General features: G+C 53.1%; 8 protein-coding genes across 8 annotated transcripts; all 8 read left to right on the top strand.

Moving 5' to 3' along the window:
* Positions 1-23: 23 nt before the first annotated feature.
* LY79DRAFT_508001 (Cdc73 family RNA pol II accessory factor) lies at positions 24-1,299 on the top strand (the record flags this gene model as incomplete). Its single annotated transcript, XM_060553886.1, has 2 exons — positions 24-593; positions 652-1,299. The coding sequence occupies 2 exons, from the start codon at positions 24-26 to the stop codon at positions 1,297-1,299; spliced, it is 1,218 nt and encodes a 405-aa protein (XP_060418118.1).
* A 2,856-nt stretch (positions 1,300-4,155) lies between these two features.
* On the top strand, positions 4,156-7,013 carry LY79DRAFT_666637 (DnaJ domain-containing protein; the record flags this gene model as incomplete). The annotated part of the gene is made up of 4 exons (XM_060563258.1): positions 4,156-4,252; positions 4,310-5,344; positions 5,395-5,440; positions 5,579-7,013. The coding sequence occupies 4 exons, from the start codon at positions 4,156-4,158 to the stop codon at positions 7,011-7,013; spliced, it is 2,613 nt and encodes an 870-aa protein (XP_060418117.1).
* A 2,086-nt stretch (positions 7,014-9,099) lies between these two features.
* Positions 9,100-9,815, top strand: LY79DRAFT_576632 (uncharacterized protein; the record flags this gene model as incomplete). Its single annotated transcript, XM_060559812.1, has 3 exons — positions 9,100-9,180; positions 9,245-9,635; positions 9,694-9,815. The coding sequence occupies 3 exons, from the start codon at positions 9,100-9,102 to the stop codon at positions 9,813-9,815; spliced, it is 594 nt and encodes a 197-aa protein (XP_060418116.1).
* An 843-nt stretch (positions 9,816-10,658) lies between these two features.
* LY79DRAFT_541290 (PDZ domain-containing protein) lies at positions 10,659-14,878 on the top strand. The gene is made up of 4 exons (XM_060556924.1): positions 10,659-11,667; positions 11,734-11,930; positions 11,991-14,288; positions 14,345-14,878. The coding sequence occupies exons 1-4, from the start codon at positions 10,952-10,954 to the stop codon at positions 14,572-14,574; spliced, it is 3,441 nt and encodes a 1,146-aa protein (XP_060418115.1). The 5' UTR covers positions 10,659-10,951; the 3' UTR covers positions 14,575-14,878.
* Positions 14,879-15,902: 1,024 nt separating this feature from the next.
* LY79DRAFT_587375 (citrate synthase) lies at positions 15,903-17,384 on the top strand (the record flags this gene model as incomplete). Its single annotated transcript, XM_060560766.1, has 1 exon — positions 15,903-17,384. One exon carries the CDS (start codon positions 15,903-15,905, stop codon positions 17,382-17,384), a length of 1,482 nt encoding a protein of 493 aa, XP_060418114.1.
* A 1,785-nt stretch (positions 17,385-19,169) lies between these two features.
* Positions 19,170-21,245, top strand: LY79DRAFT_381164 (transcription initiation factor IID, 18kD subunit-domain-containing protein). The gene is made up of 2 exons (XM_060552865.1): positions 19,170-19,902; positions 19,953-21,245. Exons 1-2 carry the CDS (start codon positions 19,342-19,344, stop codon positions 20,883-20,885), a joined length of 1,494 nt encoding a protein of 497 aa, XP_060418113.1. The 5' UTR covers positions 19,170-19,341; the 3' UTR covers positions 20,886-21,245.
* Positions 21,246-21,398: 153 nt separating this feature from the next.
* On the top strand, positions 21,399-22,609 carry LY79DRAFT_381037 (regulator of Vps4 activity in the MVB pathway-domain-containing protein). Its single transcript, XM_060552864.1, has 2 exons — positions 21,399-21,555; positions 21,635-22,609. The coding sequence occupies exons 1-2, from the start codon at positions 21,532-21,534 to the stop codon at positions 22,496-22,498; spliced, it is 888 nt and encodes a 295-aa protein (XP_060418112.1). The 5' UTR covers positions 21,399-21,531; the 3' UTR covers positions 22,499-22,609.
* Positions 22,610-23,353: 744 nt separating this feature from the next.
* LY79DRAFT_507967 (uncharacterized protein) lies at positions 23,354-25,841 on the top strand (the record flags this gene model as incomplete). Its single annotated transcript, XM_060553877.1, has 3 exons — positions 23,354-23,675; positions 24,632-25,011; positions 25,089-25,841. 3 exons carry the CDS (start codon positions 23,354-23,356, stop codon positions 25,839-25,841), a joined length of 1,455 nt encoding a protein of 484 aa, XP_060418111.1.
* Positions 25,842-26,328: the final 487 nt, after the last annotated feature.

The raw sequence follows: 26,328 nt of genomic DNA, 5'->3' as shown, positions 1-26,328 counted from the left end.
GTACCGCCTTTCGAATTCCTACAATGGCCGCTGTCGAGCAGGATCCTTTGCTCCTGCTGCGGCAATCCATCGCATCCAAGCGACCTGCAGTCCCAACAGCATCCGCCGACGCTTCTGCACCCGAGGTGCCCCTCTCGAAAGCCACTCATTTGCTGTTCTCCCATCCAGTCCCCGTCTCAGTATCTCTTTATACGCCTACACGCTTCATCTCTAGCGACCGCCCCGTCGACTTACGATCCATCTACTTCGCGTGGCTGAATAAGGATGTTGCCATTCCCGAGTACAATGCAAGTGCGACTCGTCTCAACGAGGAGTTAGGCAGCCTCGGCAAGGTCCAGAATCTTGCCTTCGTCGAACGTCTGGATCTGTTCACCTGGTTGGAAGGTGCTAGTGAGGAGAGTGAACACATCAAGCCTTTGGCTGGCGACAAGGAAGGCAAGGAGGGGGCTGGCGGGAGCGCGTCCAAGACTGCTCCGGCGACGGCGGCGAGCCGAGCTGGACGTGGCACGTTGGACCCCCGACTGGCGGTCATTTACAATGGGGAGCGCAAGATGGGGGACCGCAACTCCGTATTGCGCGGAGTGAAGCCTACAGTAAGTTGCGCGTGGCCCCAGATGTCGATTCCCGTGTGACTAACGCGAGCTTTGCCAGGACTTCTCCCATGTCCGTAAACTCGCTGTTCCGTTTGTCCAGAAGAAGCCTCACGGTGCATCGAGCATCGGCACAAACCCGTCGCTCCCTATCAATCAGAAGCCTCCGACGCGTCGGCCGGATCCCATCATCCTCCTATCGCCGTCCGCGTCGTCCTTGCTTCGCCTGTCCAATATTCGATCCTTCCTCGAAGGAGGCCGTTATGTGCAACCTGATGGCAGCGCCGCTGCCAGCATGTTGCACGTCTCTCGCATCATGAAGGATATTGACCCCTCGCGGCCCATGCGCTTCATCCTCGTCGAAGGCCCCGAACAGTTCAAGCCCGAGTACTGGAACCGCGTCGTCGCCGTGTTCACTACGGGTCAGTCGTGGCAGTTCAAGAACTATAAGTGGAGCTCTCCTCCAGACCTGTTCCGCCGCATACTGGGCATCTTTATCGGCTGGCGTGGTGAGCAGCCGCCCGACAGCGTCAAGGAGTGGGGTCACCGTGTGTTGCAACTGGGCGTCGACAGATGGCGCGACGGTACTGGAGCTCAGGAGGCTGCGAAGTTCAGAGACAAGGAGGCTGCAGAGTCAGTCTGGAGGGCCATTGAGGCGAACATGAAGAACAAGGGATGGACGAAGACCACCGCGCCCACCCAGCTATAAGGGATGAAAGGGGGTGCGATCAAGGCGGTCACAATCAGACAAAAAAGATGAAAACATCTGGACACTCGCACCAAGATGGCCACAAACTTACATTGTATGTACCAACAATTGGGGCTGGAAAACAAATCACAGCGAAGGCGTTCAAGGGCTATGTTTGCGCCAGGCGGTTGGCGAGAGAATGCAACCGGCAGATATTCTAGGCGCTAGCTATACTGGGTACCATGATATCAAACTTTTCCGTGGAAGAGGGGCTTGAAAAGAATATACCACCTCTCTGACCACCGACGAGATACTAGTCACTTATGCAGTCAGTGTTTAGTCAAGGACTTTGGCTTCCACCCAGCGAAGGTTGAAGATTTCGTCCAACGGAGCGCCCATCAAGTAAACTGGCATTGCAATTAACTTGCTGGTCATTGATGTTGAGGGGTGTCGGCTATTGGGACCGGCCATATTGAGCTGCTCCGGGGTTCTGGTTCAGACACAGCGGGGGCGGGGTCGGAGTCTGACGTCGTCGTCTAAGACTACGAATCTCGTGGCCGATTATCTGGCCCAACACTACGGGGTTTTTCTACTTACTTGAAAATGATTTTGAAGGCTCGTCCGACGGTTTTTAGCGCGAGACGCATGTTGGCCGAGTCGTCGGGGTGATGTGTACGTACGTTCGGCCGGCGCAGCAGTTGGTCGGAGCCCGCAGACTGGGCTCTGCGGGGGAGGCGACCAGGTAGGGAGGGGGGTGGTCGGGTTCACCCACACTAAGGGACCAAAGGAAGTCAAGAGGGCAACATGTATCAGTCACGTCGAATCCGGAAGAAGGATGTGTTGGCCGAGGCGAATTACTGTGGCCTAGGGAGGCAGCTCAGTCAAACACGATGACTTCAGGAACCACGAAGAGCCTTTAGAATCGTTATACACATAAGCCATAAGCCCTGCATTTCGCCCTGAAAACCGGTTTCCTGGACTCACAAGCTGCCTCTCCGATGTTTTAGTCTCGTTGGCAGATTGGCAGTCAGCTAGCTAGCTAGGTACAGATAGTGTAAGCTTGGGCTGGCGTGAGGTTGCCGGAAGACCGGGTTTGGCTCCGACTGCCTGTCTCTCACAAAGTCAGACATGGTTAAGTTAAATTACCTAGTATTACAGGCAGAGGCTGAGTGCAGGACAAGGAGATGGAAGTGAACGTAACCAGTAGGTGGCTTGACTGGCGTGGTTGGTCTGAGGCGATGTTGCGTAACACGCCTCCCGAGACACCCTCCGCTAGAAGGGTGGCTTAGCATGGGCGTGGACAGCTACCTGGGCAAGCTGGCTAAAAAGAGCTTGGGGCAAATGACCAAATCGGGCGGAGGCTTCAGGAAAGGTCTCCCTACCGAGGAGGAGGAAAGGTAGGGGGAGCTCGAGGAAGCGCGCGACGCGTTTGAGGCATGGTTGGAGCAAAGAAGATGACCGACGTTCTAGGAAGGGGGGACCTTTGAGGAGGAGCTGAGGCGTCTCCTTTTGGAGGGGCAACACGCAGAGCAGTGGCCAAGCTAGCGGGGGAGTCCCTGAAGGTACTTCTAAAAACTTAGACCCTTGCCCCATCCATCCATCCATCCATCCATCCATCCATCCCTCCTGCTGCCCGCGCAACCGAACAGACTGGCTGTCAACAATAACGGTGCAATTAATATTTGTTTGCTCGCTCCCCTTCCTTACCTCTTCCCTCGCTGAACAACCATTTCCCTTGAAACGTCGTCGCATCACGTCTGCGATCTCTCCGGACTTGTGTCTCGGCCATCAACTTCTTACATCCGACATTCACGAAACGGAAAGCCTCGAGCTTTTGGATGTGACGCAGTTGCACTTTGACGTCATCTCGGTGAGTTGCTTCCCACGCACGCATGTCGCAGCACATGTGCCCAATCATCGCGACGTCTCTTCCACTTTTGCGAACGACCGAGGAAAGACGGTGAGAGACCAACCATACTGTCGGGATTTTGCTTTGCTGTTTTCCGACGCCTACTGGCTGCGGGTGTACCTGCCATCTCAGCCCGGACTAGCCTGCCCTGCGCTGCATCTTCGGGTTGTTGCTCTCCCTCCTCCCCGCGGTGCCTGCTTCCGTCATCCAACATCAACACACGCATACCCCTGCTGTGCAATAGTCGTCTGTTCGACGTAACACCGCGGGCTGCGAATCCCTACCAGATCCGCGGGGAAGCAACTGTCAACCTTCTTCCGTCTGCCTCCAACTCGACAACTGCTTGCTTCTACCCACGTGCTACCTACCTGTCCAACTGTCTATCCTCCGTCTGACACCACTACTATTGCTCTTTCACTGCGATATTTCCCGCTGGCGAACGCCGCCTTTGCTGCTTTGACTCTACTTCCTCGTGACGCTGATGCTGACACCCTCGCTACCTTTAGTTCTTCGCTTCTTTTACTTTTGCCCCTCATCCTTCCGAAGAACGATCGCTTTTCGAGTAAAACTTCCGACAACTATCCGCTGTCGGACAATCTGACAACGGATGTGGCACTGCTGATTAGGGCAGTTGAACGACTCGCTGCTTCCCATAACGCAATCGCGCCGCTCGGGAAACGCCGACTAGCTTCGCAAATCTGGACGTCACATCACCTGCTCAGCCACCGTCGACACAGCGTTTGGCCTTGCTGAGACGCCACAGGACACTTGCCCGCACTCAACCAACACTTCCAATAGTTCGACTGGCAAGGGCAGCTTCAACATTCCCAAGTGCATTCCGACTTGGCGATTCGTAAACAGTTCGATACTTTGGACCACAGAGGAGTGCCTCAAGCCTGGTATGCGTGTTGGGCAACATAGCAATCAAACAATCGCTAGCCCGTTGACTGCCTCTATTCACCTTCAGGATGGGAGGAGTTGATATGAGCCGCGATTACTACGCGGACCTGGAGCTCTCAGCGGACGCTGACACCAACGAGATCAAGAAGCAGTTCCGAAAGCTTGGTACGACGAGATCACTTTGTTGCACGTTTGTTGGGCCACTTCATTAACTCATGACAGCACTCAAGTACCACCCCGATCGTAATCCAGGACGCGAGGCCGAAGTCAACTCCAGATTCCAGATCATCCAGTCGGCCCACGAGGTTCTTACCGATCCCCAGCAGAGAGCCAAATATGATGCTGGACGGACACGATCAAGATATCCCACGGCCTCTGGGGTGAGAGGCAACCCCTGGCAGAACGCGGGTGCTAACTTCCCACCCCCTCCTCGCCGTAACGCAACGACTCGTAACCCTCCGCCGCCTCCCCCAGCTTCGGGTGCGAGCAGATATCGCAACTTTGCGTCGGGTGCCGCCCCTACGGCTAAAGCACAGCAATCAAGAGACGACCCTGAAGCGAAGCGCAACGCGTGGCATGCGTTCGAGAACATGAAGGGCGGTCGCGCCAGCCAGTCCCAGCCAAGACCCCAGCCTGAGACTCCGAAGCGACCGGTACCGCGAACTCCTTCCCAGAAACAGAGAGCCGAGGCTTCATTTGGACGCAAGGGTGGCTACACTCCTCACTCCCCAGTGCCTGGAGATGAGCCCTCGGTAAACACATCCAACTACTCCACCTCTTCCCGGCACACAAACATCTTCGCAGACAATGCCCGCAGACAACAAGAGGCAGGCGTACCGGATCCTCTCGCCCAGTTTCGCGAGGCATACTCGGATACTCGCCAAAGCACTCCGTACACTTCCAATGGCGGAGAGAAGACCAACCCTTTTGACGGAATCCCCATAGGACGGGCCAAGAGCACTCGTGAGAGCCCTCGACCACCTCAGGAGGGCCATGGCTCCAATCTTTCACCGGGCAGTGCTCGAACACGCGCCCAGAGTGTCCCACGCGAGGCGAAGACTGAACCCTCGAGCCCGAGGACATCCACGTCGACGCCGCAGGACGACCGCCCAAACTCATCAAGCGCCACCGCGTCCCGTACCCCTAAAGACCCCTTCAGATCCCGCGCAAGCGCAAGATATACGCCGCCAGACACTGCCGCGGGTCATCCTCCTGATAACAGTCAGCCCAAGTCAGCGGCTTCGCATAACCCCAACGGTGAGTATCTTTTATTGTCAGTATCGAGCTATAGCTAATCCCGACATCAGGAACTGGTCACAGCCAGGCAACAGAAACGCCCAAAGGATCCTCAATGTACGACTTCCCTTCTCCAGCTCCATTTTCTACTTTCGCATTTCCTCAGTCAAATTGTACTTTCACGCACGGCAACTATGGAGCATCTTCAACGTGGAAACCAAAGGCTTGTTGGCATCAGGGGGCTGAACGCACAAGCGACGCCAAGGTGTTCGAGTCGCCGTCTCCTAGTGGAGACAGCTCGGGAAGTCAATTGCTCACGCCTTTCGAACGGAAGCAGGGTGAACTTTTGAGCAAGCTTGTCAAGAGGCAGGCCCCCGATCTGACGCCGCTCGGGCGTCACAAGCGCCATACTACTGCCCCTGACCATGACAATGGTGTGAACACTGCTGACAAGAGAACCAACGATAGCTTCAACTTCCCGATCGACGACGACACTTTCGCCCGCACCGTGCCGCGGCAGCCGACGTTCGGCCGAAAGAGCACCGATGGTATCAACACTAGTTTTGTTAACGGCGATGGCTCCGAGGCCTACACATTCAGTGCTGGCAGCCCCATCCAGGATCCAGCTGCTAATGTTCGCTCGCAGTCTGGAAGTCGTGTAGGCCGCCGATCGCCGATCAAACGTCCGAGCTTGAGACATCAGAAAGACAATTCTGGTCAGCCGTTGGGTTCACCTTCGGCTGATGGCAAATTTGACGCTCAGGACTGGACACAGAAGATTGGAGCGCAGAACTTCGTGCCGACACAGTCCGCGTCGACATCCCCGACTCGTATCTCGCGGGCGAATTCCAGGAAGACCAGGGTCAAGCCAACAGCAGGTGGCGGCGCCGGTTTAGTGAGTGACGAATATGACAGCGATGAGGAGAGTGAGTGGCGTGGTCGCAAATCAACCACCGAGCCAGTTGGGGCGAAAAGCCCGAATGCGATGGACATTGACCCCCCACAGAGCGGGGATGCACCGCGAAGAGACCGCTCTAGCGGTGTGAGGAACATTCCCGTCGAACCATCTCGCCCGGAATGGAGGCCTGGAAATGTGAATGGAATGCAGGAGACCGGTCCCAAGCTCCCGCGTAAGGAGCCAGAGTTCAATCCCAATGCTGCCGGTTCGGAGGACAGCGAAGAATTTAGGGCCAGCCTCGCTGACCTCAAGAATGTGGCGCCCTTTACACAAAACTCTGGCCTGGGTTCTCTGGGCGACCTCAAAATGAACCTTCCTTTCGAGAGTCAGCCTTCAAGCCGAGCACCGATCGAGAAAGAGACGAAGCCGCCTCTCGACTTTCCAGTGATTCCCCAGGCACCTCGACCTCCGCCGACATTCGCAGTCGGCCTCAAGCCCACGGGCGGTGCCTGGCAAAAGTACACGCGGGACTTTGAGAGCTATGTCCTGAGATGGGAGATCTTCAACGCTCAAGTCATCGAGCACTTCAATGCACGCAAGGCGAACATTGCCGATCTTCGGGCTCGAAAGAGCTATTCTTTCCTCGTCTCTCGCGGCGACGATGAGATTCTGGAGTATCTGGAATGGATGGCACAGGATAAGGAGGTTCGAAGAAAGTGGGCTGTTGCCTGTGAGGACCACGAAGCCCGCATTCGGGAGTTTATGGTGTACAAAGGCAAGATGGCAGCGTAATGGAACGGGTGTGGTTGTTGTCTTTTTAACCTTCCGCTACGCCGCAAGCTTCGTTCTTTCTTTTCGGGAGGATTCCATACCTTTTGGTGGTTTGTTGTTCCTCGCCTTGCGAAGTGTTTCGCAACTTTGACGACTGCTTGGACTTGAAGGGACATGACCCGCAACGAAACCCGGCATTTGGGAGGATATTAACCACGCTTCGACTTGTCTATCATTACCTGCGGTTGTTCAATCCGCGTTGCACATACAACTTGGACGTCGATATCTCACATAACGACGGCGATTCTTTACGATGTAGACGAGAGGAGAGGGGGTTGCACGCCTCATATATGCGCTACGTTTTTACAGGTTTATTTTCCGCATTGGACTTCGCGGTTCTTTGGTTCGACCATTAACACTGGTCACGTCGCCTTAGAAAGGGTTTCACACAGTCTTCGTAGGACAAGCCTTGGCTGCTTCTTGCTTTGGCTAAGGTATATGGAATGGGTTGTGTAATATGTACTAAACTTGGTTGTCTTCTGAGGCGTTGGTACTTTTTACGCTGACGAGAGACGGAGGGATGAGATAGATAATTAACATATTAGATCCATTTTTCTACCAATTTTTTTATGGTGGTAGATATTCAATTCCGCGCCGGCAAAATTGCTGGCTTCCATCGAGACGGACAAGGGGGATGTCTCTTGGGTTCCTCGGACAGAGTAGATGGAGAAAGAAGCCACGGTGTGATTCCATATGTGGCATCGTTCCCCCCACATGCCAAGCTCGTACTCGTAACTCATTGCCGTACGTACTTTATAATCATCAAGAAGTCAGTATCGTCCCAGCTGCTACTCTGTATCTCCGGATATGTGGTGGTGATTGAAAGCACCATGTTCATACCATGCTACATCGGCCTCGCCTTCATTCTGCTTATTGGTCATTTCTTATCCTTCATCTGCTTGGTATAGTGCCTTCTATTAGCGATTGGCATCGTCAGCGCCTTTTGCAGTGTCACATATTCAGTACAAAAACGGAGGCCTGCACCTTCTCATAGTTGAGATGTTTCGACGACTCATCAATACATTTACCGGCCAACTTCGCATCATCCATGGAAGACATACACAAGCCCTCCATTCTTACATTACCATACCGCTTCACATCTGAACGGCCGGTCTGGATTGACAGAAATCCTGGATCAAAGGTGCCCGAAACCATGGCTTCAACCTTGTCCATGGTCATGCTTGAGGCTCTCAGTGAGGCACAATGTTTGACCCCCCCCGGCTAGAATCGCTCAAAGCCGCGCCTAAGAGTGCCTTCTTCCACGCGATCCCCAGAGAGTAAGGGGAGCCGCGCATGTGTTGGCACCAGAACAATCACGGTTAGGGTCGGCTACTCAAGCGTGCATGTTGCAGTGTGTAAGTTGAACAAATGTCTTGGGTTACTGCCCCTTCCCCCTTGTTGAAGAAGGGGAAGTCAGGAGCACCGTCCTCGTTGGTGGGTATGTGTTCTGGTCTCATATCCCAAAGGGAATTTTCTCTCCTTTATGGATACAGCTGGCGAAAGGAGTTCGCTCGTTGGAGGTCTTGTGTTCACTTGAAATAGGCAAGTCAGACTTGTCCGAAAGAAACTGAAGTATGGGAAGGAGATACCTAGAACTTGCCCTGAGCCTTCCCCTTCCTTTCCTTCGCTTCCTTCCCAATTCATTGAATACCCAGCTTCCGTTTTCTGCTGCTCTTTTTTCCTGATTTCCACCCAGATAAAACCCCTTCAACCTGCTACTATTTCTCCTCTTCCACTTCGCACTCACCTTCAACAACTACCACTTTCATTAGCCTTCAGAGCCATCCCGCTTCAGCCACTACAAAGTAGCTAGTGCTTTCCCATCTCCTATTCATATTACAGAGTACGTGGTAACTCTCCTCTCCCATCGCCCTTCCCGCACACTCTTCCTCGTTCCTCATTCCCCATATTCCCCACTCTCGTCTATCTCGTTCATGTTCACTCTCGCTTTCCATTTTCACACCTCCGGACACTTTGGCTCCTGGCTTGTTCACTCTTAATATTCGACTGACTCTCTTGCTGACCTCAACAGTACTATACCTTCAAGATGGCCGATTCCACCTCTACTAACGCCGCCGAAGGCGCTCCTGCTGGTGGCCGTCCTGGTGGCTGGACTGACACCGAGCGTGTAAGTATCTCTTTCCTTCGGTTCTCATTTGTTCCCGACTCTTTGCTTACTTCAAGGCGGATAGTTCCAGCTTGTGCTCCGCGTCCTCGCAACCATACTCACCGAAGGCCGAGGCGTCGATTGGAAGGGTGTAAATATGCCCAACCGCACCTTGAAGGCTATGCAAGGCCAGTGGACCTCGATCCTTGCCCAGATGCGTGATCTCAACACAGAGGACGGAGGTGACGCCCCTGCCTCCAAGGCCAAGACTCGTGAGCCATCACTTCCTTCTCCTTTACATCGGCCATCGCTTCTTACTAATTCTTTCGAAGCCCGCAAGAAGTCCGCTGCGAAGAAGAAGGCTGCTGCTGCCAAGAACAGCGAAAATGCCAACGAGGACTCTGGCGACGATCAGGATGACGGAAAGACCAAGAAGACGGTCGCTCCCAAAAAGCGCGCGGCTGCCACCGACGCTGGTAGGTGTTGATTCGCCCTTTCCTCTACAAGACGCCGCCGCTGACTTATCCATAATAGACGGCACTCCCAAAAAGCGTCGCGCCGCTGCCAAGAAGACAGCCACCAAGACCGAACCAGTATCTGATGAGGCTGGTACTGAGGCCGATGTTCCCAAGGAGGAAAACAGCGATGAGAAGTAGTTCGGAAGGGCTTGAAGTCGTTTCTCCATCTCGTCCGAGGGTACAATATGCTACCCTAGTCAACTGGGACGCTTCAACTACAGCGTGAAGCTGCCCACCATTACTGCAGCTCGGTTTCCTTATTTACGCATCACTCATGGATCTCGCTTTGAGGATGGCTATTCGCTGGTATAGCTTGGTTTATGAACACAACTGGTGGCACTCATGGCTCTATTCTTACTTGGATGAGCTTTCTTTTCTTTGGAAGAGCATCTTAGGGATACTGGACATATGTTCCCTCGAGTAGGCAGATTTACCAGGTAGCCAAAACCAGCAGGATCGATAACGAATACTTTACACTCTCTTTCCTGCCTCGTATTGGAATCGTAACGACCGCCGTGGTGGGTGGTGGTAAAGGCTCGAAATGGCGGCCGGTGAGTGATAGATGTGTCGTTGAGCGAATCAGATTGCCGAAGGCAGATTCCGAGGCAAAGGGTGCATCTCAAGCGGTCATTCGAGCAGAACATTGTGAGACCTGCATATCAATACACACTGAAATCCTGACAATGGTGGTGTGCATATGAGAGCATGATCCATACCGTCCCATCTAAAGCTGCAGGCCAGACACACACCCGTTGACTTCTGCCTGTTAAGACTGTTAACCGAACTTCACCATGTTACCGGACCGGCTCAGCGAAGGCTACAAGGCTCTAACATGACGCTAGTAGCACATTACATCAGCACCCGGACGATAGTGGAGACTGACCCAGGGATGGACACCCACTCGGGACATACACGCATATAAGCGGGCTCTTATGCAACTAGCCTGGTGATCTAGTCTGGGTGACCCCATATTGGACAGATCCTGTTTGTTTGCCATCGATTGTTCCGCACCCGAAATTTTTGACGACGGACGACGGGCGACGACGACGACAGACCGCGTAAAAGTAAAAATAAAAAAGTTGGTTCTGGGACAGCGTTTTTTCTATTGTCCTCATCACATTTCAGGGGATCACTTGTGCCGAGGCTTTAGGTACAGTTCATAGCTACCTTGATAGCTAAGAGCACTGATTTCCCGCCGTTCATTCACAGAGACGTTGTTCTTGTTGCTGGAGGGTTAGGTTGCCACCATACCGTCCTTTCCCTACCCACGCTGGATGCGCTCCGTCTTCGTACGCAGAGGGACTTGCTCGAGCCTTGCATCCACTACAGTAGCAGCACCACGACCTCGGACTGCGTCCTGCACCACCACCACCATCACCACCGCCACCACACTTGCTTTCCTCCCCCAGCTTTTCAGACGGCAGCACGAGCTCTTCCCGTTCGCACAACGCGGCCGCTCCCGCACTTCTCTTGTCGTTCCTGCTAGAGACATACGCTATAAGAACACGCGACGGTTCGACTTTGCCCAGACCCGCCGTCTCTTTTCCTCTGCCGCCGCCGCCGCACCGAATACCTCCTCCACTGCGCAACAAAGCCACACCTCTACCCACACCACCACACCCGAGGCCGCGAACATGAACGGCAACAACACATCGCCGCGCACCAAGCGCAAGGCTCCGCCGAGCCCAGAAGGCTTGCGGCCTCACAAGCAGCACCGCGCCCTGAATGGGAAGCTGTCCGCCGGCGACAATACTCCCGAGATCGAGCTCGAACACGGTGCTTTCGTCGAAGAGGACGAGTCCGATTTTGAGGACTCCGCCAGGCTGAACAGCATGTTTCCCATCACTCAGGAGCCTGAGGCCTGGCAGAAGACCATTGAGAACGTCGTCAGCAACGTCGTCTCCATTCGCTTCTGCCAAACGTGCTCTTTCGACACGGACGCGGCGCTGACGAGTGAGGCGACTGGCTTTGTGGTGGACGCTCAGAAGGGGTATGATATACTTGGCGCTGGTATAGATGCAAGAGAGACAACCGTGCTAACATCGTTGTGATACAGTTACGTCTTGACGAACCGACACGTCGTTGGAGCTGGGCCGTTCTGGGGATATATCGTTTTCGACAACCATGAGGAGGTTGATGCATACCCCGTTTACCGTGATCCCGTCCATGACTTCGGCATTCTGCGTTTCGACCCCAAGGCCGTCAAGTACATGAAGCTAAACGCGCTGGTGCTTCGTCCAGACCTTGCGAAGGGTAGGCAAACACCTTGATGGCCACAAGCACTAGAGTGGGTCACCGCTAACGCCTCGGCAGTCGGTGTTGAGATCAGAGTCGTCGGTAACGATGCCGGAGAGAAGCTCAGTATCTTGTCCGGCTTCATCAGTCGTCTCGACCGAAACGCCCCCGAGTACGGAGAGGGTTACAGCGATTTCAACACGTGCTACTACCAGGCCAACGCTGCCGCAAGTGGTGGTAGTTCTGGCAGTCCTGTCGTGAACATTGACGGCTTCGCTGTTGCGCTGCAAGCAGGTGGACGATCCGACGGTGCCTCTACAGACTACTTCCTTCCCCTCGACCGACCTTTACGAGCTCTAGAATGCATTCGGCAGGGCAAGCCCGTCACGCGAGGTGACATTCAGTGCCAATTCCTCCTCAAGCCTTTCGACGAGTGCCGACGTCTCGGTTTGACGCCAGAGGAGGAGGCCGCAGCTCGTCAAGCTTTTCCCAAAGACAACAACATGCTTGTTGCCGAGATTGTTCTTCCCAAGGGCCAGTCTGACAAGAAGATTGAGGAGGGTGACATTCTCATCAAGGTGAATGGCGAGCGCGTTGGACAGTTCATCCGGTTGGATGATTTGTTAGACTCAAACGTCGGCAAGACCATCCACCTGCAACTGCAGAGGGGTGGCGAGGATATCGAGGTTGATGTTGAAGTCGGTGACCTGCACCAGATCACTCCTGACCGCTTCGTGTCCGTCGCGGGTGCCAGTTTCCACAGCCTGTCTTACCAGCAAGCCCGTCTGTACGGCGTTGCATGCCAAGGTGTCTTCGTGTGCGAGGCCACAGGCTCGTTCAGATTCGATAACGCGGATAATGGCTGGCTGATCCAGACCGTGGACCACAAAAAGACCCCTGATCTGGAGACCTTCATCGAGGTGATGAAGGCGATCCCGGACAAGTCCCGCGTCGTTGTCACTTACAAGCACCTCCGTGACCTGCACACCCTGAACACCACAGTCATCTACGTCGACCGACATTGGTCAGCCAAGATGAAAATGGCCGTCAGAAACGACGAGACGGGCCTGTGGGACTTCACGGACCTTGCTGACCCCCTACCCCCTAAGGCGCCTGTCGCCCGCTCTGCTTCCTTCATCGAGCTGGAGAATGTGAAGCACAAGGCTATTGCTGACCTGGTGCGAAGCTTTGTCCATGTCAACTGCACCATGCCAGTTAAGCTCGACGGCTTCCCCAAGAACAGGAAGTGGGGCATGGGCTTGGTCATTGACGCGGAGAAGGGTCTCGTTGTCATTTCGAGAGCAATTGTCCCCTACGATTTGTGCGATGTGACCATCACCATTGCGGACTCGATTATTGTCGAAGGCAAGGTTGTCTTCCTTCATCCTCTGCAAAACTACGCCATTGTGCAGTACGACCCCAAGTTGGTCAATGCTCCCGTCCAAAGTGCGAGATTGAGCACAGACAACATCACCCAGGGAGCTTCCACTATCTTCATGGGATACAACAGGATTGGCAAGATTGTACATGCCACGACAACAGTCACCGAAGTCACTGCTGTTGCCATCCCGGCCAACTCTGGTGCGCCCAGATACCGAGCCATTAACGTCGATGCCATCACGGTTGACACCAGTCTCAGCAACCAATGTGGAAGCGGCGTTTTGGTTGCTGATGATGGCACTGTCCAGGCCTTGTGGCTCACGTACCTTGGCGAGCGTTCGGCTTGCAGCAACCGGGACGAGGAGTACCATCTTGGTCTTGCAACGCCCACGCTGTTGCCCGTGGTCTCTCAGATCCAACAGGGCATCATCCCCAAGTTGCGGATGTTGTCTGTCGAGTTCCGAGCCATTGCTATGGCCCAGGCCAGAGTTATGGGGGTCTCTGATGAGTGGATTCGCAAGGTCACCGAGGCTAACAAGACGCACCACCAGCTGTTCATGGTCAGCAAGCGGACCTTTGAGCGAGGCGAGCAGTCAGGCGCGCTGCTCGAGGGTGACATTTTGCTCACTCTCAACGGCAAGGTCATCACCAGGGTCTCCGAGCTGGATGTCATGTACTCTCACGAGGTTCTTGACGCAGTGATCGTCCGCAACTGCGAGGAGATGCACATCAAGGCTCACACCGTCGCCGCCGATGATGTCGAGACTGACCACGCCATCTCCTTCTGCGGAGCCATCCTGCACCGACCTCACCACGCCGTCAGGCAGCAGATTAGCAAGCTGCACAGTGAGGTGTACGTTTCGGCCCGCACCCGCGGTTCACCGTCGTACCAGTACGGCCTCGCGCCCACCAACTTCATCACCCATGTCAACGGCAAGCCGACGCCTGATCTGGAGACTTTCCTTGCTTCTGTCCAGGGAATCCCAGACAACACCTGTAAGTCACTCTATCGCAGTCTCTCAATCTACACATAAACTGATCATCATGACCAGATTTCCGGCTCAAGGCTGTAACGTTCGACAGTGTGCCATGGGTCATCACCATGAAGAAGAACGAGCACTACTTCCCGACGACGGAGTGGATCAAGGATCCCGCCGAAGCCTGCGGCTGGAGGAGAAAGACGTATGAGGGTGGCAAGATGTTTGAGGGTGAGGGCCCTGATGGCGTGCTTCCCGTTTCCGAAGACACCGAGATGGTGGAGGAGCCTGCCGCCCCCATCTAAGCCATGGAACAAATCGCAGGCACCATTCACGGCCAAGAAAAGCCGCCGGACTCGAGAACGGCACTGTGTACTTTTGCCTGGCATTTTTTCGACCTAGGCACTTTTAATGATAGCAACATTTAGGGACTTTCAGGACATGACAGACAGGGTGTAAAGGCTGAGGGATTCAAGGGCATGGGCAGGCGAGCACACGGCCGTGAGGACAGCATTCTTCGCCGTATGTTATGTATATATATATATATGTAACACAGGGGCCATAGAGGCACGTTACCTCGAAGGAACGTGGTACTTCTTCTCCAGGCTTTCCTATTATTCTTGCTTCTCAATTCTCTTATTAATTCTAGTGAACACATGCCGTGCTCAACTGCTACTCGTCGACGCGAAACTTCCTTGCGTTCAAGTGCCCTGGGCGAACTACGCACACTCGCGAAGCTCGGAGCTCCACCTCTCCTGTGAAGCCCAGCCAATGTGTAACTTCCCAGTCGCTTACGCGCCACGGCCCATCGTTAATCTGTGACTAGCGTGAAGTCTTCGTCATCTGATGGCAAGTTTGAGGCGACCCGGTTGGGGGCAGCTTTTGCTGCACGGGAGGGTCAGAAAGGCAAGTCATTCGCCCCGTCTACCTTCATAAAATACAGCTCACTGGACAGAAAGATGGTATCAAGGATAAAGATCCAGCCGGTTTATCCGCATCTATCCCAGCTGAAAACATATTGCATGCGTTAATTGTCAGCGGATGCGTCGACAAAGTATTGGGGGGCAAGGGAGTCAGGGCAGGACACTCCCACGCAGATACCACGTCGGCTTAGTAGTCCATGCCATAAGAACGCCTCACGATGATCTCTTGACCAATACGAGCAGAGTTCAATACATCCCATTTGAACGACAGGAAAGCGCATTGGCGCAAGACAATGGCTGAAGAATCAAAGTGCAGGATGGGGGCGTCAGCTAAAAATCAATAGACGTGAGCACGTGGGGGCTGCAACTAAAAATCAATATCAGGCGCACTTGGGGGCCCCTTTGCGCCTGTTATTGTGTGGAAGAAGATTCAACGTGCACTGGGTCCCTTTTCAAGAAGATAAATATGTCTTGATCACAGTCTATCCGGTCACCAAAGGACACACGAGCAGCATAGAACCGAATGAATTACAGAGTACCATAACTTGAAGAAATCGAAACATAAGATGACCTTTCTTAAAGACTTTACCAAATTTAATCACGGTCGACTTGGAAACTCCTTCTGGAAGGCTCTATGCTGGCAGTCAATACAGGCAGAGATACGGAATGTACAGACCATTTTCAGTCAACTCGGTATCCCAACCATCGGGATGGGGGTCATCTCATATGGTCTTAATCACTTGAGGCCCTTTTTCAGTCTGCTCAGTCTGGTTGAACGCAGCATGGTCATGGTCAACAAGGCTATTCGGAAGTCTCCTCAAATAGTCCATTGGGTCCTCGGACGGCATGATATCGACTCTCCTTGCAGCACCTTGACAGTCCTTGATAACCGTACGAAGCGGCGTTACGAGATCCCCATCAGGCGCAATGCAGTCAGCGCCCTTGAGTTTCAAAAGATCACCGCTGCTCATTGCGGCATTGAATCTGTCGGCCAAATTAACCTCGGCTTGTGTGTCCTCGATCCCGGCTACCGCAATACCGCCTGTGTGGAATCCAACATCACCTTCGTCGACGGCAAGCGAGGCTACATCCAATTTCGGGGTTACCCCATAGAGTACCTTGTTAAGAATCATGACTACGAAGAGGCCATACACCTCCTCATCTGGGGCCGGCTACCCGACGCGGTAGAGAAGAAAGAATTTCAACGCAGGCTTGCTGCAGGTTGCGTTCCTCCCGAGCACGTCGTCCAGGTCATCACCTCCTTCCCCAGAGACTCTTTGACTAGCACAATGGTCATGGCCGGTATGGCCGCTTACGCCAGCCGAGACGAGGGAGCCATTAGCACACTTCAGTCCGGCTGTCCGGCGTACTTGGGCCAACCCGACAAGGTTGATGACGCCCTCATCAGCACCATATCCGCTCTCGCCACCGTCGTCGCTCTCACATACTGCCACAAACGCGGTAAATGGCTCGCTCCTGTCGACCCCGAAGCTTCATTCATTGCTAATGTCTTGAGGATGATGGGCTTTCAAGAAGGAATGAGTGGCAAACCTGACGCGGAAATGGTACGGTGTTTCGAAAAGCTCTGGATCCTATACGCCGACCAAGAAATGACCAACTCAACCTCTGCATTCTTGCATGCAGCCTCCACGCTGGCTGATCCGTTGTCGTGCTGTATCTCAGGAATCGTCTCCGGATACGGCCCGCTCCACGGCGGCGCCATCGACCTCGCATATAAGGCATTCCAAGATGTCAAAACACTCGAAAACGTCCCGGCGCTGATTGTCGACGTCAAGGCCAAGAAGCAACGTCTTTTCGGGTACGGCCACCGGGTATACAAGGTCGTCGACCCTCGCGCCAAGTTCATCCGGGCCATGATTGACCAGTACTGGGACAAGGTCGAGTCGAACCCGCTGCTTTCGGTCGCGATGGAGATCGACCGTATTGCCAGCACCGACGAATACTTCACGAGTCGCAACCTCAAGGCCAACGCAGACCTCTACGGCTGCTTTCTGTACACTGCGTTTGGCTTCGAACCGGACATCATCATAGCCATGGTTAGCCTGTCCCGTATTCCCGGTGTGCTTGCTCACTGGCGGGAGGCAATGCTCGAGAAGGGCCCCTTGTTATGGAGGCCGCAGCAGGTCTTCACCGGCGCTCTGGCCGACGGGTACTACTGCGCATCCCGCTGATCTCCAGATGGAATACACCAAGTTATTGCTATGGTCTGCTGGCTGCCGAGAAACTTTCTTGTAGAGAACCTATCATTCTTTGTCAAACCTGAAGCCGCAAACTACAGGTGCCGCTGCATCAACTCTCTAAGGGAACCTGTAAGTGCTCGGCTCAGTGTGTGTGGAAGCAAGCCACGCCTTGAGTTGCTACCGGACACTGGCTGTCAGCTGGTTGGGGCGCATTTTCCCAATGATTTTATCAACTCTAAGCTTGATGCTACTTATCCAATTGATTAATTTCATTTCTTACCTTTTTATTTTTTTATTTGCTCTTGTACATTCCGAATGGCTATGTATAGCCTGCCACGTTCCAAGACCTTGACCAATTGGTGAACTTGGTCAACGAGTTCATGGACATTTGATTTGTTTCTGAAGGACTTTTCCTTCTCCGAATCCTTGAGTCCAACTCGTATTACGGACCGGAAGCTTCGACAAAGACTTGAAGGTAGGTACACCCGACAATAATCTCCGCATCGGTTGTGTGGCTTCCCGCTCGTTCACATCGCAGGCCAGGGGGTGTCTACACTAATATGCCGCAGACGAACTTCATGGAATTTTCCCGAGTTCTGAATCCGAAGGTTTACCGAAGGAGAAGCAAATGAACGATTTCTACTTTGCAACCAATGATAGGCTGTGACATTTACCTTGAAAACGGATGACCTGCCCCTGCGGCCGTTGTGGCGGCGCTGCCTGTAAGCCCTCGTACGGATACATCAATTACAAGGGAGACGGAGTAGGTCGCCTGGTAAAGTTGAAACTTCGTCAGAAAGCTTCAGTTTTGGCTTTGTATATCGTCGTCTTCTTGGTCAGCCAAGTTGTCGCGTATTCCGGCTTTGAAGTACTGATGGATTCCGGCATCTGGGCCTGAGAGGTTATCGGTTGGGCGGATCTCGGCTATTGTTTTATCCGTCAGCGGAAATCAGAAGCCTGTACTGGGTACCGTGCCAGGACCCTGTCGATGCTGGCCTGTGCGCGTTGCTGCTGGACCGCCATCGACACTACCATCACCGTTTGTCTCCTCCATTCCTAGTCTCTCATCCATACCACCTTACAACTTTATTATATCTTTGGCATTTTGTTACCGCAATCGAGCTCAACTTTATTTTTATTTTTCTCGTTACCAGAGTAGTAAAAGAGCTATTTATTAGAGACTGGAGCTGGGCTGTGTTCTATCACCTACGCTCCAGCCGCCCGATTTCACTCCCCTCGACCAGCCTTCTAGCCCCGTTCAAAACTTACGCGCATCCATCGTTATCATCAGCTATTGCTTGCCACATCACGGAAGAAACTTACTACAGTATAATCGTACGAATAGCCATACTGCTCTTAATCGTCCCGGGGCGTACCTCAGGACATTTGCCAAAATGGCGTCCAAAGATGACAAGGCGTACAAGTACCGCCAGGAGATCAGTCAGGTGAGTAAAATCGCTTCGTCGCCAAATCTCTCCAGCATATTGGTGCCACAATCCCTTTGCCTCGAAAATTTAGCGATAATGGCCGCGGAAATTACATGTTGGCTTGGAAGTCCAGCCAAGGAACATCTGAAGGACAAGGCCCTTCACGGGCGTGTCTGATGGTACTGGTGATGGTGAATTGACGGCTACCACAACCACGAGGATAAATTGCAAGAAAGCCCATTCTCTATGGACTCCTGTGTTTCTCCTTGTCTCTCCCAAGCGCAGTACTAGACCATGAAGGACACACTGGGGTTTGCGTAGTTGCCAGCTGTACCAAAGACCCAGTCCTCGACGAGGGATGGTTACTGAAGCTGCACCTGCCTCGTCTTCATCTGCTGCTTCCTCCCGAGAAAAGGCGCCCGCCAGATATCACCCAATGGAAACACTCCAAATTCTCAACGACAGAAGCATTTCCCCTCTTCAAACGACATCTGCGCCGAGAAAGGGGAATAGCCGTAGCTATGGACCATGAGCTTCAGACGTTCCTTGACTGGAGGCTTCATTACGACCAAGACGGCGTCAGGTGTCCCATGAGCGACCTCATGGGAAGCCTCGAAACAAGTCTCGGAATCTTCGAACAATGCACCGAACCGTTGGCACATGGGGTCTCCGACACACAACTTGATGCCGTCACAGCGAAGTCGACACACTTACGACCCTCCAGAGCAAAGGCGGCTGTAGCGGCACGCATCCAGCGCGAGAGTATGGAGCTTTTCCAGTCCGCGTTCGATGAAATCCGGAGCATCGCTGTCGTGTCCGGTTACAAATCCATCCTAGATGTTACATGCAGCGGAGAGCACCAGTGGGCGAAGGGCAAGCGCCCCGGACCCTTGAAGCCCAGAAGCAAAACTGATTCTTTCATGCTCAAACACGAGAGCGGCGACAAGCCGCCTTACGGTTGGATCGATAGGTTTACTAACGTCCTGCGCAAGATGATGTACGTCTCTGGCGAGACTGCCGAGCCGTCGATTGAAACCACAAGCATAATTGAAGACATTGTTCGACAACAAGTCATTGAACTCGTAGGTTATTGCGCGCCAAAAACGACTCAGCTAGGCTAACGTCTCGTCAGCTTCGAAATTGCACTGAGCTTGCAGCCCGTCGCGGCGCCAGAGCCATTACGATCAACGATCTGATCTTCCAAATTCGACACGACCAAGCCAAGGTCTCTCGTTTGCGGACTTTCCTCTCTTGGAAGGACGTCAGAAAAAACGTCAAGGATTCAGACGACAAGGGTGGTGAAGCTGATCTTGGTGCCGGCGAAGACCCTGTTGGAGGCGTAGTTCCTGGCGGTCCAGTTGACGATGCTACCAAGAAGAACAAGAAGGCCAAGGTTGGCCTCCCTTGGGAGCCCTCGTCGTTCTACAGTCAGGAAGTTCCCGAGCGCGATGACGAGGAGGACGAAGAGGAGGAAGAAATGAACTTCATCACCCTCCAGCGTCTCCGCAAGGCCGATGAGCGCACCAAGGCCATGACGAAGGAGGAGTATGTGACTTGGTCCGAATACCGCCAGGCCTCTTTCACTTACCGCAAGGGCAAGCGATTCCGCGAGTGGGCTGGTTTTGGCATCGTTACAGACAGCAAGCCCTCCGATGATATCGTCGATATCCTGGGCTTCTTGACTTTCGAGATGGTGCAGACGCTGACCGAGCACGCGCTCAAGGTCAAAGAACAGGAGGATCTGTTCAAGGCACAGAGCGGCGGCGAGAACGCCGGATCGAAGAAGCGAAAGGTGGCAACTGGGTTGTTCGACCCGCCCAGTGAGGGTAGAAGCCCCATTGAGCCTCGCCATGTTCAGGAGGCCTTCCGACGCCTTCAGCAGCGCCCCAAGAAGACCCGAGCTATGCTCAACGGAACGAGACTGCCGCAACACACTGCTCTCAATATTGTGAGTTGTATTTATGCCACATGCATGTTGTTTTTACTGACGCGTTCCTTTAGTTTTAATCCTCATATCTCGGAGCGGATATCCAGGGCGACTGTGTCGGGTTGCCAACGACTGTGACATCGCGAACTCGCTTTTCTACTGCAACGATGTAAAGATACCCACGGGTGGGCGATGGCTTGGCGTTTATTGGACTTGTGTTTTGGTGCACTTTATGCGCCGTCTTCAGTCAGTGACTAGACTAGGTAGTCGCTATGGTAGCTCAACAGAGCAAAATGTTTATGCAACGGCTCATGGCGGTTCAAGTACACGTCGACATGGATGTGAACGCCAGTGCCCATGTGCATAGATGGCGACTTCTTGGGTTGTACTTCAACATACACTTGCCCGCCGGCATACTCTCCAAGCTGTATTAAAGTAACCAAGGCTGCAACAAGCTGCTCTACTCAACATTTTTGCAGACAATCTTACGAGAACGAACGATCCCTGAATATATATCTATTCGTACGTACCTCATAGCCTGGTTAATCCCACTGCGCTATGTCTTGGGCACCGAAACACCCCGCATTGAGGCGCAAGCTCCAGCCATCCCACCAACCTGTGGCGATTAGATTAGATAAGGCAGCCAGAGCCCTTCGGGGCTTGGTCACTGCCCTGCTTCAACTCGGCTGCCTTGCGTCCCATTACCTTACTTGAGGGCAGTGTCTTTCGTTCGATCCATACCCTCTGTCATCTCTCCTCAAATTAAATTGAAAAGGGCAACAAAATGGCACCCCCGCCGACAATCACAGTGAGTCGCGAGCCCTCCCCATTGCCTCGCTATCGTGATGACGGCATGGCCAGGCTAACTGTGTTCTTCCCGCCGACAGACGAAGCTCAAGGTCCAGCTCAAGCTGGCCATCGCACGGTTGCGTATGGTTCAACAGCGCGACGAGTCCATGTCCAAGACGCAACGACGCGCCATGGCGCAGCTCCTCGAGGTGGGCAAGATAGACTCTGCGCGCATTCGCGTCGAGAACATTATCCGATCTGATATCACGACCGAATTGCACGAGATACTGGAGCTGTACTGCGAGCTTCTGATCGCGCGAGCGGGGCTACTAGAGGGATCGACATGTGATCCGGGTCTGGAGGAAGCGGTCAAGAGCATCATCTACGCCGCGCCCAAGACGGAGATCAAGGAGCTGCAGGTGGTGCGGACGCTGCTGGGCGAGAAGTACGGCAAGGAATTTGTTCTGTCAGCGATGGAGAATTCGGACGGCAAGGTCTCGGAGAAGGTTGTCAAGAAGCTGAGCGTTACACCGCCGAGGGAGGAGCTCGTACAAGGGTATCTGGAGGAGATTGCGAAAGCATACAACGTCGACTGGCCGAGGCGGCCCCGCACCGAAGAGCAGCCCGACCTGCTGGACGATGATGATGAAGACAGTCCGAGCGGTGGAATCGGTGTGAGGATACCCGAGGGCAACAGCTCGAAGCTGGCCCAAGAGCAGGAGGAGCTGAGCAAAGCCACGCCGCCGAGGACGATTGGGGTGCCAAGCAGTCCCTTAACCGTAACGCCGCCCAGGATGACGACGGATAATATCCACCCCAAAGTGACGCTGAACTCATTGGAGCTGAAGCCGAATAAGAAGATGGACGCGGCGGCGCAGAAAAAACCCAACTCTCAGGGTCCGGAGGGCAGCGTGCCTGACATCACCGAGTTGGAGAGGAGATTTGCAGCTCTGAAGAGGTGAAATTGATACCATTTACAGGCCAGAGATTGGGCAGTTTGATTTTAGAGGCAGCTGTAGCGAGACTGTAGGACATGCGTCTTTCAGTACGGTGTAGGCATGGCGTGGAATTAATTCGTATTGCATCTTTCTGCATCGGAACCATCTATTATTGCGTTGGGAGTGACGTTCTTGCACCTGGTTGCGGACGGAAGCCTTTCATTCTATGCCGTATCTTGTAGACTATGAGGCTAATGGTTGATCAGCAACATGGTGAAGGAGCCTTGCTGCCATGCTGTCTTGGGTTGAAGAATGAAAATGGAGGACAGGAAGGGACCTACCTGGGCCAGTCAACGAGGAAGGTGCATCTTTTAATCATGGCCTCCTACCTTTTGGTGTACCTTCTTCGAGTTTTCCAGTTTTGCAATTTCTCCTGCTGTTTGTCTCTTTTTCACAAACATCCCGGCTGTGACCTACAATCACGACAAACTTGACCAGCCTTGATCAAGCTTTGTCACGCAATCACGGTCAAAATTTCATTTCACAACACCTCTTCATCAAGTCCTTCGACAGCGACTTATCCTTTCCAAATCATTGAAGCTTTGTTATCAGGTCTTTAATCTGCGGGAGACGCAGTTTGTTGATGTTGGCGAGGCATTGTACCAATCCTATGTGCACTGCCTCATACTACCAGATCAAATTGAATGGCATTGGCAGAGAGCTGTGATTCCCCCTCGAAATACAGTCACATATGACACTAGTGCTCAGTTATTTTCTGGATGCAAAAAACTGGCAACGTTCAGGGTAGTCTGGTAAGAGTTCAATATCACGCCTCGCCCATGAAAGATGAACCTCTTCTGACTTCGCTTTCAACCAGTTATGTCCGCTGCCAGCATGCTAGGCTCAGAGGCGGATATATTGGGAATGCGTCCGGCCAAGTTCTATTGCCTTTTACAGAAGGATGTTGAACGTGAGCTGGAACGTCAATTTCCTCAGTACATTGACGACGAGTCACTCCTAGACATCTACACCAAATGGCTAGTCTTCCAGATTCCTAACCTGGGACACCGTTCCCACGAGGATTCATCCGAAACTATCAGAAGAGGTTGCGACTACTTGAGTTCCAGAAATTACAACAAGGGACTCGTCCTTAGTGCCTTCTCGAGACACAAAGATCGCTACGTCAGAGAGCATCCTGAGGGTAGCCGGGCTTTCAACCTTGCCAGACGAGACGTTGAGATCAACTACAAATCATTGCCTCGTTCACGCTCAATTCCAGACCCTCCTTCCACACATGCCACTTCCCGATCCTCAAAAACAGCAGCTGACTCAACGAGATTAGTCCTTTCTCAGACCAAATCGACCCTGGCAACCCCTGTCACTAAGGCACTGGAAGAGGTCCAGTCTGTATCAAATAATCCGAGCCTCAGTTACCGACAAAAACTGTTTTCTCGTTCTGAAGAGCCAGAGTCTCAAGGGTTTTCTTCCATTGGACCCCCCAATAAGAAGATTTCTATCCTATCTTCACCCGAGACTCAGATGCCTTCTGGCAACTACGTCTGCAAGCGCTGTGGAATACCAGGTAGTTATGCACAGAGTTGCTTGATAGAAACACCAACTTGCTAACAAGACTGGTGGTAATCCAGGTCACTTTATCAAGCACTGCCCTACCAATGGCAATCCTCTGTTTGACAAGCTACCTCCAAAGGGTTACGTCTGCCGCGTATGTGGTGCTTCTCGCATCCACTACGTTCATGATTGTCCTCAGTCCGTCGTCCTAGGCACTAATAGCGAATCAACTCCCGGAAAATGCCGTGGCATATCGGATTCAACCATTGTTTCGGAAAAGAATTCCGAAAGAAGACTGCTCGTGTCATCTGACGAGGGTCGAGATAGTCCATGCCAAATGTCTCTCGATACTTTCAGCACCGATACACTCGAACACTCGACGTCTCTTGCTACGAGGGGCTTGGGAGGAACCGACTATCTCAGCTCGGCTGGAAAGATAGAACCGCCCTCCGCCGGGCAAGCTCCAAAGACAATCAACGATTACATGAACAAGGATCGAGCCAGATATATACATTCCCAAACTGATGACAGTCAGTACGAGTCTCAAGACTCCCTCATGCCGGTTGGGTGTTCTGCGAAGTTCGGTAGCAACACGACGCCGATCGAACCTCGCCGTCGCCTTGATTCTTACCGCCCTTTTTCGTACTATCCTGATTCGTATTCTCGTGGAGACGACTCTTACCGTCCTGATGATTCGTATCGTCCCGGCGAGACCCGTCGCCCCGATATTTCGGTTCGTCGTGATGAAGCAGATCGTCAGGATAATTCGGGACGCCAGAACGGACGTCTATCCCGGTACCATGACGATGACTCACCGCAATATGAGTCTCCATATTGCAGTGATAAATTGCATCGTCGCGAATCTCCAGGTCGCAGGAATGAGCCACGCCGCCTCGAGCCGTCGGCTCGCCCCAATGGATCACGCCAAGCCCCTGATTCGTATTATCCTGACGGATCGAGGCGTCGCGGTAAGACTAAAGCTAAAGAGGTTTTTGAAAACAAGGACGTCAGCAAAAATGAGACAAAAGTTTACTCCCTGCACAAGAGAAAGCGTTCAGATGGCCGACTATCTCCTTGGGATGATATCCATCCGCCACCGAAGAAGCCGCGTGAACAAGATGCTTGGGAAGGCGGTCTGCCATGGGATGATTTCGAGGCACCGCAAAAGAGCAATAAGAGAGATTCCGCCGACTCTCCAACTGCCAAGCATGGTATCGCCACCGATCATAAACATGCTCCGAATGTCAATTCGAAGAAAGCGGTACCTAGCCTTGGCTACGCCAAGGCAGCGGGAGAATCGACTGACGCCGAATGGGAGCAAGCCGGAACGGAGGCAAACGCATTCCTGGAGGCTCTCGGCAGGGAGTTGGCCGAGTGCCCGGAACTTGAGACTTCAGCTAATTTACGGAACGAAGGCAGCAGCGATAGCCCTAATTATTCGTCTGCTTCGCCCGTTTCCAGCGCTGATCAATACCACTCTCCAGCAAACCCAGTCCCAGATGGTGACGAGGATTCTTTCATGGATGACTTTCTTGACGATATTGCCGAACCAACTCGAAGCATGGGCTGTGAGATCGACGAAGACCAGCCTTGCTCTGATCCTGGCATTATCCCTTTTCAGACTCTGAAGTCGCTCCAGAGAGATCCGCCATATGATTCAGGCGTTTTGAATCTTTTCCGGTGCAAGAAGGACAGTCACGTATACATTAACGTGGTCAGGCGCAGAAATGCTGTCGATTTGTACACGGAGACTGAAGAAGAACGAGCCACCGTCAGGATGTTGAATCTTGCAGTCTGACGGCTAGCGGCTCGTCTGGATCAAGCTGAACAGTTTGATGATCGTTGATCTATCTTTCATCCTTCTGTTGCGGGTTGAAGCTGCCAGCGATATTCTTATCCCATTCGTGCTTATCCAAGTTTGAGACGGCGAAGTTTTGTGTCTGTCAAGACCACATGACCATGGGGTTACGCGTTGGCTATCGCTACCAATCATCCACAAGCCGACTCGATATCTTCCACGCTCGATAGCCAGCTGTGTGATTTCCTTTCTTTATAATTCAATTTATGTTTTCCTGAACCCAATTACTAATGCTTGGAGCTGGAGGGTTTCCAGATGGGTTGATCTTTGGGACCTTGCGTAATCTCGCACCCAGTTGGGTTGGAAACAAGGGGGATTCTTGGCCACGGAGCCAAAAAAAAAGAGGCACAGGTGGGAGCGCTCATATATTTCGTCTTTACCCCCCGTATCCTTCTTTTCTCTCTCATGTATCCAGGACTCTTGAGGA

This window comes from Colletotrichum navitas (genome assembly GCF_030913465.1).
Source record: "Colletotrichum navitas strain CBS 125086 chromosome Unknown LY79scaffold_8, whole genome shotgun sequence".
NCBI lineage: Eukaryota > Fungi > Ascomycota > Sordariomycetes > Glomerellales > Glomerellaceae > Colletotrichum > Colletotrichum navitas.
This window is presented reverse-complemented; position numbering and strand designations above follow the sequence as displayed.

Excerpts from the sequence above, each read along its gene's own strand:
- LY79DRAFT_381164 (XM_060552865.1), top strand. The coding sequence starts at position 19,342 with ATGGACCATGAGCTTCAGACGTTCCTTGACTGGAGGCTTCATTACGAC. Across the intron at positions 19,903-19,952 it reads GACAACAAGTCATTGAACTC|CTTCGAAATTGCACTGAGCT; the intron begins GTAGGTTATTGC and ends ACGTCTCGTCAG.
- LY79DRAFT_541290 (XM_060556924.1), top strand. The coding sequence starts at position 10,952 with ATGCGCTCCGTCTTCGTACGCAGAGGGACTTGCTCGAGCCTTGCATCC. Across the intron at positions 11,668-11,733 it reads GTGGTGGACGCTCAGAAGGG|TTACGTCTTGACGAACCGAC; the intron begins GTATGATATACT and ends GTTGTGATACAG. Across the intron at positions 11,931-11,990 it reads TCGTCCAGACCTTGCGAAGG|TCGGTGTTGAGATCAGAGTC; the intron begins GTAGGCAAACAC and ends ACGCCTCGGCAG.
- LY79DRAFT_381037 (XM_060552864.1), top strand. The coding sequence starts at position 21,532 with ATGGCACCCCCGCCGACAATCACA. Across the intron at positions 21,556-21,634 it reads CACCCCCGCCGACAATCACA|ACGAAGCTCAAGGTCCAGCT; the intron begins GTGAGTCGCGAG and ends TCCCGCCGACAG.